General features: G+C 41.5%; 1 protein-coding gene across 1 annotated transcript in view; it reads right to left on the bottom strand.

Annotated features, from left to right (window-relative positions):
* KIF5C (kinesin family member 5C) overlaps positions 1–14,806 on the bottom strand; it is a 151,539-nt gene that overhangs the window by 63,612 nt on the left and 73,121 nt on the right. The window contains exons 9-11 of the mRNA XM_054478001.2: positions 13,190–13,294; positions 12,671–12,819; positions 1,053–1,201 (exon numbers count right to left, since the gene is read on the bottom strand). Coding sequence (XP_054333976.1) covers positions 1,053–1,201; positions 12,671–12,819; positions 13,190–13,294 — 403 coding nt within the window. The remainder of the gene's footprint in view (positions 1–1,052; positions 1,202–12,670; positions 12,820–13,189; positions 13,295–14,806) is intronic.

The raw sequence follows: 14,806 nt of genomic DNA, 5'->3' as shown, positions 1-14,806 counted from the left end.
GAAGAAAAAAAAAAGCCTTCTACCTTCTAACCTACGTCACAATGCTAAAATCACTAAAATAATCTGTCTGCACTTAGATCTGGAAACCCCTCTTAACACCTCACCCACAACCCACCCACCCACTGCATGTCAGCTCTCTGAGATATTTTCTCCCAGTAGAACAAACCAAAGAGAATGTTTTGGGGAAGAAGGAAAACGAGTCACGAACCAAGCCTTTAAGACTCCATTTTAGCACAGGGCTCCTTTGAGAGCCCTATATTTCTGGCATGAAGATGAGTTCAGCCAAAAAATGCAAGTATTTGCCAGAGGTAGACTTTTAACCCCAAACCAGTGATAAAACTCACATAGGAGAGAATGACATTTTTCATTTAAGTCAAAAGCAGTCTGAGCCACTAAGTCTCAGGCACTTTCCTCTAACCTACAAATAGGGGTACCAGTGAGTTATTACAGTATTAGATAGAGGGCATCTCATTGGAAGCAGATTAAGGCAGCCTTGCAGATAATCACTGGTCCACACTAACAATGCATGCTAGCCAAGTGATGGGATGGGGATGGTGCCTGTGTTACGGACTAAGAAAACATCTGCTTGTTCATACAGGTTGTTGCCAGGAGGAATCACGCTGCACCATTGCCCCAACTTTCCCAAGTGTCTCCCAGGATGCCAACAGTCACAAGAAAAAGAAAGCACACACACGGCCAGGCATAGTGACTCACGTCTATAATCCCAGCACTTAGGGAGGCCGAGGTGGGTGGATCACTTGAGGTCAGGAGTTCAAGACCAGCCTGGCCAACATGGTAAAACCTCATCTCTACTAAAAAAAAAAAAAAATTACAAAAATTAGCCAGGTGTGGTGGTGCACGCCTGTAATCCCAGCTACTCAGGAGGCTGAGGCAGGAGAATGGCTTGAACCCTGGAGGCAGAGGTTGCAGTGAGCCAAGATCACGCCACTGCACTCCAGCCTGAGTGACAGAGTGAGACTCTGTCTCAAAAAAAATAAAAATAAAAAAAAGCACACACTCATGCCTCACTCTTCCTCTTTACTTTTCCTTACCATTCCTCCACCTGTTTAGCTCCATCTCCAGATGCTGGATAACATTCTTCAAAGTCTTGTTTTTCTCTTTCTCTTTTTCATATTTCTTCTTCCATTCTTCTGCTGTCAGTTCTAGGTTCACAGAGACTGTATTCTTGATGGTCTTAGCTCTGGAATTAAAAACATAGGGGGACAATTCAGCTAATTATTAGCATTAGCTAAATCAATATGATTAAGCCCGAGATTCCTCATGTCAAAAGACTGGAAATAGGGAAGCAGAAAGGATCCTGTGGCTTTCACCAACCATCCTCCTAACTGGACTAATGGCACCACTAACCCTTGAGGCTTCAAGCTCATCCTTTCCTTTTCTCCTTCACATCCCACCGGTCTCTAAATCTAATGAACGTTTGTTCGAATTGTCTCAGGGTTTCCTCTTTCTCTCTTCCCTCTGCCACTGTCTTAGTCTGTGTTCTCAGCCATCCTTATGGTTATAGCCTTTTTCAAATGTTCAGTACCCTCCTTTAAGCCCCCTGCATACCATCACCAGATTTACCTGCCTAAGTTGAGGTTCTTTTCAGTTCAATTAACATTTATGAATTTGGGGTACACCAAGACAGATAGACGAGGTCTCTGTCCTCTTGGAGCTTGCAGTTTCTTATACCAATGATACACAGACAGAAATAATGAATCAATTATTTCTCTTCCTCACCTGTGGTACCCGAAACCACCCCTGATATATTTAACACATCAACACATGCCTCATAGGTCAGGTGGGTCCCACAGCTGAGTAAGACTGGCCAGATGACACCATGGCTCCCTGCTGAGCATACGCCCCCATCACAGCCCATCATCACCACGTGGTGAGGAGGCCCCACAGGATTCAGATCATCCCATTTTCCAAGAAAAATCAGAAACTGTTTTTTCTTTAATTTGTGTCTCCCAGTTTTAAACTATTTATAAAAATAATGTGTGGGACAAACAAACATGCCTAATGGCCATTTTTGCCACTTCCAGTATAGGAGATGATGCAATCTCTGGGGCACGTGGCCTGGGGGGTTGAGATGCCGCAGGGATGTACCTGGAGAGTAACCCAAAGAGGCAACTGTGGAGAGCAAATCAGTAGCTGCACCAGGTGATACCAAAAACAAAAGCCATGACTCACCTCAGCATGCACAGAAACGAACACCTAAGTGGCCTTGTCCAATTAAAAAGGAAACTCCACTTAGGCTTACTTTTAAGAAGGTAAAGCTTCATTAAAAAATATGTGATATCCTGTTTTATTTGCTATTGACTTTTTCATTTTGAACTTCCAACAGTTCTTACACCGTCATATTTGCCAGCACAATCTGATTTGTGATTCGGGTTAATTACCATTGTCAGCAAATGACATCCTGATTTCTATTTCAGTGCAAGAAATTCAGCAGTCCTCACCAGCACTACAGATGTCATTCCAAAAATTCATTGCTAAAGCAGACAACTAAATAACCCAACTGTCAAAAGAGGAGTTTAACAACTTCAATGTAAGACTCCGTTTAAGAATTAGGATAACTCTCTCTTGTTCACTGTAGCTTGAGGCTGCGATCCCTAGAAGTGCTTCAAGTCTAATTTTTCAAATAATAGCAATTTTATTACTACTTTAAAGTCTGGTCCTGTTTGACACTCTCACCTCTCCTCCTGACATCCTCAGGTGGTACTGCGGATGTTTCTCAGACGCAAGCACAAACATCACAAGCATCTATTATCAACTTAGTAAGGCAAAAAGTGAAAAATAACTCATGGCTAAAATGCTTATGGACACTTAACGGCACACTTCAAGGCTACTAATCTTACTTTTTAAATCATAAAGAGTCCCTTGATAACTTCACATGATACCAGAAAGAGAAAGCTAAAGCCTCTATGCTATACTCAGGCAGGTTTAGCCAGAGGCACATTTTGTGAGCAGACTCAGCAAGGTTATCACCATTGGTGTAACTGGTCCTCATTCTCAAAGTACTTTTAACAATTGCCTAGGAAATCCCCACTTCTGTAGTAATCAGGGTCCTGGAAGGAAACAGACAACCTGCTCAAATTGCATGATTTGAAGAGTGCTTAACAAAGATTTGGAAAGGTGCTGGGAAATAACAAGGGTTAATGTGGTACCCACATTAGGGATTGGGGAGCTATTACTACCCTTAAGCTGAAGGGGAGCCAGAGAGAGAAGGCTAGAAGGAAAAGATTGCCTGGTAGGTATGAATTGTAACAGCCATTGGTAGGGACACAACCAACCCAAAATGATCTGGCAGGGAGGAAGCCAGGAAATAAATACCTGGACCTCATGCTCTTCTCGTCTTCTGATCGCCTGCCTGTGTTCCTTCCCCACGGGTGTAACATAACTGGAAGCCAGAGGAAAAGGAGCCCATTGCATGAGCCCAAACCAGTCACCCTCCTAAGTCACAGAGCAGGACAGAGGTGTACAGAAAAGATCCAGAGGAGTAGCTAAAGATGCACAACCCAACTTCCATTTGGAACTCAAATAACAGTGGGAATCCGTGTCTCACACTGGAGCCCGAGACTTCATTCAGCCCAAATGGGGCAAGCGGGACCTTCACATCCACTGAAGGTAGAATATGAAAAAATCAGCTTACACTGAGAGAGAAAGATGTTAATTCTCCTAAAATTGTTCTAGAGAATTAAAGTAATCCCCACCTTCCCCCAAAAAAACCCTAAGGGGTTTGTGTATGTGTATAGAAATTGGCAAGCTGATTCTGAAATTTATAATAGAAATGAAAAAAAAAACAAGAATAGCAAGGACAGTTCTGAAGATCAAAGTCAGAGGACTGAATATCATCACTTTCTTATAAAGTAAAACTGATCAAATTGTCAGAAATGTTGGAATAAAAACAGAATAAATTGTCCAGAAACAGGCACTCAGATGACAGTCATCTGACTTATGACGAAAGTGTCCATAGAGAAGAGTGGAAAGGGCAGTCCTTTCAATACATGGTACTGAGGGGAAGTGGAACTTTATCCCCCACCCCCAATACCATGTAAAAAATTCTGTTTCAGAGAGATCCCAGAAATAAATGTGAAAAGTAAAACAATAAAGCTTCTACAGAAAATATAGGACAGTATCTTCAAGACCTTGGGTAGGCAAAGTTTTTTGTTTTTTTTTTTTTTTTTGAGACAGAGTCTCACTCTATTGCCCAGGTTGGAATGCAGTGGCACAATCTCGGCTCACTGCAACCTCCGCCTCCCGGGTTCAAGCTATTCTCCTGCCTCAGCCTCCCGAGTAGCTGGGACTACAGGCGCCCACCGTGCACCACGCCTGGCTAATTTTTTTTGTATTTTTAGTAGAGACGGGGTTTCGCCATGTTGGCCAGGCTGGTCTCAAACTCCTGACCTCTGGTGATCCGCCCACCTCAGCCTCCCAAAGTGCTGGGATTGCAGGCATTAGCCACCGTGCCTGGCCAAAGATTTCTTAAATAGAACATAAAAGAAAAAATAAATTTGACTTCATTAAAATTAAAAACTTGTCTTCATTAGAAGCCACCATTAAGACAGTTAAAAGGCAAGTTACAAGGTGGGAGAAGATATATAAAATACATATACCTGACAAAGGACTTACCCAAAATAACTCCTTTAAATCAATAAGAAAAAACTGGGCAAAGACTTGGAACAAGCACTTTATAAAAGAAGTGCCAATAAAACACCTCCTGAAAAGGTGTTTAACATCATTAGCCTTCAGGGAATGCAAATTAAAACTACAATGAGATACCTTAACACACCCAATAGAATGGCTAAAAAATTTAAAACTGATAATGCCAACTGTTGCTGAGAATGAGCAATGACTATAACAGTCAACTGCTACTGGACAGAGTGTGAATTATTACTGTCGTTTTAGAAAAATCTTTAGTAGTATCTACTAAAGTAGAATATTTCACACCTTATGACCTGCTCCCACCTAACAGAAATGAGGACATATATTCACCCAAAGGCATGACAACCAATGTCATAATAACTTTATTTATAATCACCCCAAAATGAAAATAATCCAAATATCCATCAACAATAGAATGGATACATATAAGCCATATTCATACAATAGAATACTATATAACTGTGAAAAATGAACTACTACTACACCTAACAATGTAAATGAAGTTCACAGATAAAACCCTGCATGAAAGAAGCCAGATACAAAACAGTACTGCGTGATTTCATTTTCATATAGTTCAAAGACAGGCAATACCAATCTATGCTGATGGAAGTTAGGGTGACAATTACCCTTGAGAGTTCGGTGTTGACTGAGAGGGTCCAAGAGAGAGGCTTCCAAGATCCTGGGTGGTGGTCACATGTGTATATATATTTATTAAAAAAAATTAGTTATGCACTGAAGTTTATGCATTTCACTATATTATATTCAATAAAAATTGAGTTAAGAAAAATAAACTGATGGAGAAAGAAATCAAGTCAGACACAAGAATTTCCAGATGCAGAATAAACTAGGGTTACTAAGAGAGATACTGAATTTTTGTGCCCTGAGGTTTATTTATTTATTTTTTACTAGAACAAATATTCTCCTATCTAGGATGTTAAAAACAATCTTGCAAAGTGAAATAAAGAGGGTCTCAGTCCCTCATTCTCCCAAAAGACTAAAAGGATATAGAATATCTACAATTTCTTTTTCTTTTTTACCATTACCTTTGGCAAATTTAGAGAATGAAGGAGTCTAATGATCACTAGTTTCTTTCTATTTGGACATTCAGAATTCACTTTCCCTTAATTAGCTTTAACTGATTTCAGAGGAAAAAAAGAAAAAAAAAATCAGTTTCCTCCTTTGTTAATATTTAGCTAGTTGCCATCAATGAGGTTACACAGTGTTCTGCTGTCTTGTTGTGGTTTGGATCTAGGGCGTGAGGCTGCCAGTGGACATGATCCGGAACTTGAGCACAGGCCCACACGTGTGCATTTATTGTTCAGCCTTGTTTCCAAAAGAATTTCAGGTAGCTTACAGGGAGACACAAAATCAGGAAGACAGCAGAAATTAAGAAGTGCTCTTAAGGCAGGTTTTTGTGATTTTGTCTAGCAGAAGCTATACAGCAATTGTGATACCAACCAGCCTTATAGTTCTGGGACATTATCTCTTTGATATAGAGAAACAAGTCAATGACCCATAGAAGCCTTATTCTAGCCACTTACCGACTGCTCACTCATCCTCTTTAAAGGTGAAACTGACTGTGATACTATTTGATTAATTCAAAGTGGCCTGATCATTCACAAAGAAATACAAAAGTGGGTTCTTCATTTCTAAAAACTCTCAAGGTTTTCAATCAGAGCCCTCAATGTGTATACAGATACCAATGTCTATTCCACAAGTTATAACCACAGCAGGCACTGAGCAAAATCCTAACCAAAGGTTACTCTGGGAAAGAACTTTAATTCAGTCCTAAATTTATACCCTAACAGCAAGACCTGCTTTTAAAACTGAGTCAAATTGTGAGGATGCCATTATCAGGGTATCTGTTTTGCATCTTTTCCTTGTTTTGGCTTGCTTCATCAAGTCAAGCACTACTTTAATGATATATGATCTAGCTGTGCCCCAGGTATAAAATCTCTTCTCCCACAGGGAGGGAACTAGGACCAAATTTCTTAAAGACCTCAAAGCTAATGAATGTTAACCACCCTTAGGAAAGGCAGACCAAGCCCAGTGGACAAAGATCAGAGGCCACAGTACATCTTCCATCTAGATACTGCTACAGAGACAGTTAAGTCAGAAAAGATTCTCTTAGATATATTCTACTAAAGAATGGAAAGAGGAAACTACCTCCCCATTGTCGAGCATTCTGTTATTTTCTTCCCAGCACCACTCAATCCTTCCATCACTGAATTTGCAGTTTACATGTTCAGAAGCACACGGCCAGCTTCCAAGACTGCTGATGCTACCCATCTCCACCACCGAGGTTAAGCACCCATACGTGATGACACTGAAGGCACCCTCATAAGTTGGCACTTGAACAAAGCCCTCCTTGAATGGGGAGAAGACCTAGAACCACTGCATTCTGATAAGTCTCATCCCCACCTGCTTTCCCAGTGGTTTCCTATACTCATATTTCCTGGCCACAGTCAGTTCTAAATGACATGAGGAGTGCCTACCATTGGCGTTTCTTCTAATTACTTTGGCTTCCCTGAATAACCACAAAGATATTTGTTCTTGGTACCTTCACACCTTTTGTTTCAGCATCCTCCTTTTCTCACCAGGTGTTCAGGATAGTGCTGGCATTTGAATAAGGAGCTCTAGACAACCTCACACCTTCAGCACACAGAATAAATCTGTCATGTGTGATTCTGCACTGTGAATGGTGTGTGAGAGAGAGAAACGGAGATTCTCCCATTGTGGGAGCAGGAGAGGATAGAGAGTGTAGCATTCTTCACTATCAGAGCTCTCCAGAGAAACAGAACCAATAGGAGAAAGATAAAGACAGATGACAGATAAATATAGATAATATATTATATATCCTATTGTATATATGAAATCCTATTATATATACACACATACATATATATGATATACCTCACTCTTTTATTTACTTAAGAAATTGACTCACATGACTATGAGGGCTGGCAAGTTTGAAAGTCATAAAGCAGGCTGACAGCTGGAAACTGAGGCCAGAGTTGATGTTACCATCCTGAAGCACAATTTTTGTCTTCTCCATGAAACCTCCATTTTAGCTCTTAAGGCCTTTAACTGAGTGGATGATGCTCCCCTTATTATTGAGAGTAATCTGCTTTGCTTAAAGTCAGCTGATTGTAAGTGCTAAGCATATCTACAAAGTACCTTCACAGCAATGCCTCGATTTGTATTTAATTAAGTAACTGGGCACTATGGCCTAGCCAAGCTGACACATAAAACTAATCAGAAACTAACCTTCTAATCTGCTGTGAGACCTAGTTCCCATCTAAAACACCCAAACCTTCTTCTGAAAGGACCACTGCTCCAAAGCACCTTCCCAGCTTCTGGGGAGGCCATTTCCCTGCTTGTGAGGGAAAGAGGGAGGGCAGGAAGGAGAAATGAAAATTTTGTGTCTTTAAAAAGTTCTAGTCTCCTGAGAAACATTCAGAAATGATGTGGATAAGGACTTGGCATCTAGTTAAATGTATGTCACTCACAGTATTTCTTCCCTCCAAGGGCAAAAATTAACTCTATTGGTGTTTCAGCAATAGGCCCCCCAACAGGAATAATTTAAGCCTTTTTTTCTTTCATGTCAAAGTGTAGCCAAGTGTCTGCCTTGGCCAAAATGCTCATTCTACTCTCGTAGGTAACGTGTTTTCATGTTCTGATGACATAAATTTCATATGCACACTATTCAGGCTCTGCCTAATCTAGCTACCACTAAACTGGCAGATGACACAATTAAAATGATGACATGACTTTTTTAAGTGCATATCAGGAAAAGAAAAAAGATTATTACTTTCCCTAAGATATCAATTCTCCTTCCACATTCAACATACAAATAAAGCCTTCAAATTATTCATGCTGGATCAATCAAAACTCCCAGTGCCAAAGATGTGCTGATTCAGGTCTTCCTAACCACATTGGTCTGCCCCCTCAGAGGGCCTCTTTCCCTTCACTACCACCCCAAATCAAGGTACATTAAATAGGCTTCCAACACAATTGGGTGATTAGAGTTCACACTTCTAAAACATAAATATCTTTTTCAAATAGCACTGTAAAAGTAGTTGAGAAGAGTAATTAAAGACTACAAAATGGAATTCTGGAAGCCAGAAGAAAAAAATCAATAAAACTGCTCTAATTTGAGTCTGGCTTTTTGACTTTCTACTGCTTGGTAGTTCAAGTTCTGCCTCCTCAGCTAGATTAAAAGCTCTTTGAGAACACAGGAGACAGCGCTTACTTCTTTAATGGCACGATGCTGGGCATTCAGGAAACTAAAGGAAACAACCCCGACTGAATGGAAGAACCAGAATGCTGGAAACCATCATTCTCAGCAAACTAACACAGGAACAGAAAACCAAACACCGCATGTTCTGACTCATAAGTGGGAGTTAAACAATGAGAACACATGGATGCATCACACACTGGGGCCTGTCGGGGGGTGGGGGGCTAGGGGAGGGATAGCATTAGGAGAAATACCTAATGTAGGTGACGGGTTGAAGGGTGCAGCAAACCACCATGGCACATGTATACCTATGTAACAAACCTGCATGTTCTGCCCATGTATCCCAGAACTTAAAAGTATAATTTAAAAAACAAAAATAGAAATAGACATGGTAAATTTTTCCCTTTAAATTCCAGTATCTAACCTATAATCCTGAAGAATGCTAACACAACTCCTGGTAGAGTGCCTTCAGGGATCTGCAGATTTAACTGCTTCGAAACACATACTACATTGTGTTATTCAGAGCATCAGTAGAGTCAAGTAGAACAACAAACGTGTACTCTCTTCACGTCCTTGAAAGAACCACAAAGGAATAACTGAGGAACTCCATGCTGCCCTAAGGTTCGGCCACCTCTGCAGTAAGAACATAATGAACACTCATTACAATGAATTTGGGATGTGCCCGGCAGTCTTTTCTGAGTTCAAAGTGCTTAATCTCATTAGCTATCACATACCATGTCTAATCCGATGTTCAGTCTTGTGTCTGCTGTATAATTGGGTTCAATGAGTATATTTAACAATACAGCAGGTATTGGCCCCATAGAATAGCTCAGCATCCTTAAATAATCCATTAACTAACTTGGGGATAAAGGGAAAGGAATGAAACCTCACACATTTCCAATAACAGATTGGAAAGCAAATCAGATCCAAATCCAACCAAACTTCTGGACATAATGGCATCAATGTTCAGCAACTGCCCTAACTTTCCAAGTAACCTTACACAATAAGCCTTAGATTCATCTGTTCATTCATTTGATAAGCATTTATTTATTGACCACCTACTGTGAACTAGTTGTGCAGAGTGGTTGATGAGAAACTAATGTCTGGGACAAACTCAGTCCCTGCTGTCACAGAGAGCAGAATCTAGATGACTCTGATAAAAGAATGTAGACCGACCTATTCCATTTGAAAACGTAATTTACACTACTTTTTATTTCCTGGAAGCCCAAATTACCTGCAGCATTTTTTATTTGTTCATTCTCGAAATGTAATTCTAATTCTACTTTATTTAATACTCTCCCTTATATGACAGTGCTGTCCCTTACAGTACATTACATTCAGTCTAATCCCATCTACTACTATGACCTGTTCAAGCCGAAATACTGTGAGATTATTTAAGACGAAGGAAAAGCCTGCTATCGGTCACGGCAGGACTCATGCCAGCCCTTGTGCTAGGTAAAAACTGAAGCAACTCATACAATCCTCCCAATATTCTTGAAAGTAGGCATTATTATATCTCTCTCCGTGGGAGACAAGACTGGGGTTCAGAGGGGAGAGGTAAACAAGAGAATGGGTCAATAGCAGAATTAGCTTCAACACTGGGCTTACTGACCCAAAGGGCTGTGCTCAGACACTGCATCCTAGGACATCCTACATGTTTAGTCACTTACTGGCTGTGTGGTCTCAGGTATGGTATCCAATGGCTTTGCACCTAAGCCTTGATTTCATACCCTGTACAAAGGTGAGATAATTGCTGTCAGAAGTGCTATAATTTTGACACACCTGACACATATTAGACACTAACTGATATTCAAAATGCTTCCTGTAGACAGCTGCAAATACCTCCTGATAACAGCAATGCCCCAAGGTGACTGGGCCTTGCAAAGATAGCCAATGCCCCACGGTGACTCTGGCCTGAGAAGAGCCAGAATATTTTTGCTTTGCTGGTAAGGATTTTTTTTGAAGAGATGTTTCCTTTATAAATGCATTTAGAGCTGGTTTGCTCAAACATGTCTTCAGAGGAAATTGTTAAAGCTCAAGTTTAAGACACTGGGCAGGATGCGATCTTGTTTTCCATAAGCAGATGCTGGTTTGTGGGTTTCTGAGACCCTTGAGGAAAGTAGGTGTTATCCTACTGCAACCCCCTTGGCCTAAGCATTTAACTAATCAAGAAAGCGATTTGGGAGGAAGTAAAGGACCCAAATCCAGTTTAAAAGATATATTAGGTCTACAACATTTCAATATAATTATTATTTATTTAGACATCCCACAGGTGCCACGGCTGCATAATTCTATGTTCTGTTGAGGGCTCAGGAAATGACTGGGGCTTAATGCAGTTGAAACAAGCCATAACAATTTCCCAGACAGAATGCCCACCCCCATCTGTCCTTTCTCTCATCTTAAACTATTTCTTAGGCATAACCACACAACACACACTCCCAGGGAGAAGGCAGGGAAGTGCTCTGTGCATCCATGTACAAATGAGCTAGTTAAAGCCCACAGAGCACTGGTGACTCGTCTAAAGATCACATGATTGTTCAGAATTAAACGAACCGAAGGCAGCAGAATCCACAATCAACCTCAGCCCTCTGAGCCCTCATCCAACCTCAGAGCTCGCTGACCACTGAAGATGTTCAGATCACCCAATCCGTAGAACCCCAAGCACTCTGGGAATGATCACTGAGGCATGAGGGCTAAAGGATAGAACCTAAACACTGGAACTGAGGAAACATGCCTGAAGGAGGTCAGGCCTTGGACAGTGGGAGGGGGTAGGTAAAAAAGAAAGTGACAAGAAAAAAAGGAAGATATGAACCAAACCACACATTGCTTTACGATTATGGAGTCGTACCTGCTGCCCACCTACGGACACCTCCCAGGGATCTAGGAAGTCTCATGTGGGAATTTTTAAAGGTAGGAAGCGTCAGCTGCGTCTCTTCTCAGCATACAGTCCAGACCTCCTACCTCCAGTGCTGGTAAAGATTCCTTCCCCTTCTTTTCTTTTTATACCTCTCTTCTGCATTCACCTAATTTTCTGGGTGTTTTATCAGCAACTGTGCAATGGATCTCAAATACCAGAGCTAAAGGCAGTTATCAATCTTGAGATTTACGTACTTGAAATAATATGAACCTAAAAGGTAGACTCCAGTGCCATGAAGAACAAAAGTAACACCCCAATGCATTTCCAATTCACATCTGAAATGAGTTTGGTTGTTTTGTTTTGTTTTAAACACCATACCTTTGACTGGCATGTTCTTGCCCATTATTTTTAAATATAATTATTGCTTTGGCTTCAGTAAGCGATGCCTCAAGTTTACATATCACCTGCTAGATGTAATTTAGGAAAAGGCTGTTTGTCCCTTACTTTGTGATTCTCTGACAATAGCCCCTTGCCACTCACTATTCTTTTTTTTTTTTTTTTTTTGAGACAGTCTCACTCTGTCGCCCAGGCTGGAGTGCAGTGGTATGATCTTGGCTCACTGCAACCTCCACCTCCCAAGTTCAAGCAATTCTCCTGACTCAGCCTCCCAAGTAGCTGGGACCACAGGCGCATGCCACAACGCCCAGCTAATTTTTGTATTTTTAGTAGAGACAGGGTTTCACCATGTGGGCCAGGCTGGTCTCAAACTCCTGACCTCAGGCAATCCAACCGCCTTGGCCTCCCAAAGTGCTGGGATTACAGGTGTGAGCCATTGCGCCCAGCCTTGCCACTCACTCTTAAGACCCAAGACCTAGCACAGAGGATGGGTCCTGAGAGATCACACGTACCTCTGTCCGAACATCAGTGTGGACTTGGTCTCAGCCTCATTGAAGACAGAAGGAGAACAGCAAATGACGATAGTGGTTCTGCAGTTCCCACCCAAAGAGTCCTGAAGAATCCGAGTCATCTTGCTGTCCCGGTATGGCACATGTGTTTTCTATTTAGGAAAATAAAAAGTATTGGTTTTGACAGCCCATCCTTAGAAAAACACAGAGGCAAGCAAGTCAGGGATGAAGACACTGAGCTTAGAAACCGAGTAAAACAAGAATTTGTGGCTGGGTCTTTGGATCTTGCCAAAGTTTAGAATGCCTATTCTTTGACCTACGTCATAGGAAATTAGCATCACCATTCATACTTTTTAGTAGATGGGAACTCCCAGCAAGCAGGCATCCACAGCCAGGATTCCCTCTGTCCTTTTCCAAACAGAAAAACAAACCAGCCTTTGGGGTGTGTGGCAAAGGGACTATGAGGACCCAAAAGGTGGTTTCTCATAATATTATTTAATAGACGGGGGCAGGATCACTTACTGTCCCTTCTGCCAAAGCAGAGATCACATTTCCAAGAGCAGACAAAGACTTATTGATATTTTTAGCTTCATCGAGAACAGCTCCCTCGGCACCAGTTTTGCTGACCTACCAGAGAGAAAAGAAAGCAGTGAGCAGCACAGGACAGCAGAAGCACAAAGTAGAAATTTCAAATTCACACCAGGGCAAAGGGGGACAGCCTCCTGGAAAGCAAGGAAAAATAAAAGTAGAGAAGACCCACAGTGATAAAAACCATCCTTCATGTATGAGGCTGGGGATTTGGTCTCTCCTGCCATAATTTTCCTCTCAATTGGGTTTTAGTGGAATAGCTGAAATACCTCAAGTGGTGGAGCTGCAGATGCTTCCCCAGGGGCCATCCATCCAGGGAAACCAGGCTGCAGAAGTGCTGTCACCATGGGTAGCTCGGGCCCTGGGAGACTGAGCCGCAGTCCCCATGCCGAAGGGAGCCCAGAGGGAAGCATGAAGAGAAAATATTGTCCTGAGCCACAATGAATGGGCATATTGGAAAAATGTAAGTTACGAGCTCCAAGTTCAGGCAGATGACTAGAGGTGGTAGGGTTGGTTATCCAGAGTCCATTCCTTCCCTACTTGTTCTCATAGCAAGGAAAAAATGAAAAATGTCCAAAAAGCAAAAAACTTGGGAGAGAAATGAAAAGTCAAATGTATACTGCATTGTAAATTTGTCTTTTTTCCTCTGCAGCCAGAGGGACCATGCATAGTTTCTCCTTTGCTGTGTTATTGCTGGTAATTTCGTCTTAACAGCATTTGTTCTAGGTAGAGGGCAGTTTACAGATGCTAGGAAAAAAGGGAACTCAACATGATTCATGTCTCTGCTGACTGGACAAATGATGCAGGGGGAGCAGCTGCTCTCTCAAGAAAGGAAGTGGGGAAGCAATGTTCAACTACGCAAATTCGAATCACATATAAAGGAGAAACTCCTGATGACAGAAATGAATTCATGTCCAGGGGGAGGTTTCTTTCCAAATAGAATAGATTCTCAACTCCCTTGGAATTGTTTGTGTGGCACCCCTGCTTATACATAGAGAAATCATGTAGCTGATGGGTCACAAATAGTAGCAGTCTATGTTATTTTAAGCACAGTTATTTTAAGATGCTTTCTTATTTGAGCATCTTAACTCCATGAAATATACAAGGCAGGTACCATCTATCACCCTCCTTTGACAGACAGGAAACTGAGCCCCAGAAATGTCAAACTGCCAGCCTAAGGGAAGAACGCCATTCGGAAGAACGCCATTCAGGGGAGACGGGAACTAAAGCCCAGAGTTCTCTTCTACAAGATCACACTGACACAGTCATATGGACACATCTAGGGCAAAGGAAAACAGGTGTGTGTGAGCAAAAGAAACTATGTGAAGGACATGATTTTAAACACCTCATAAATATCATTAGCAATAACCACTGACACTGCGCAGAGGCAGGCCTCCACTTCAGTCTGCCAGTATTAAGCAGTTTTCAGGTGTATTTAGGCTCTAAATAAACAACAGTGCTCCATTATTTCCATTCTGTTGCATGTCTGTTTAACTAAAGTTACAAGCCTATACTAGTAAATTTTTTTTTTGAGACAGAGTCTCCCTCTGT

Source organism: Pongo pygmaeus, chromosome 11, assembly GCF_028885625.2.
Source record: "Pongo pygmaeus isolate AG05252 chromosome 11, NHGRI_mPonPyg2-v2.0_pri, whole genome shotgun sequence".
Classification (NCBI taxonomy): domain Eukaryota; kingdom Metazoa; phylum Chordata; class Mammalia; order Primates; family Hominidae; genus Pongo; species Pongo pygmaeus.
This window is presented reverse-complemented; position numbering and strand designations above follow the sequence as displayed.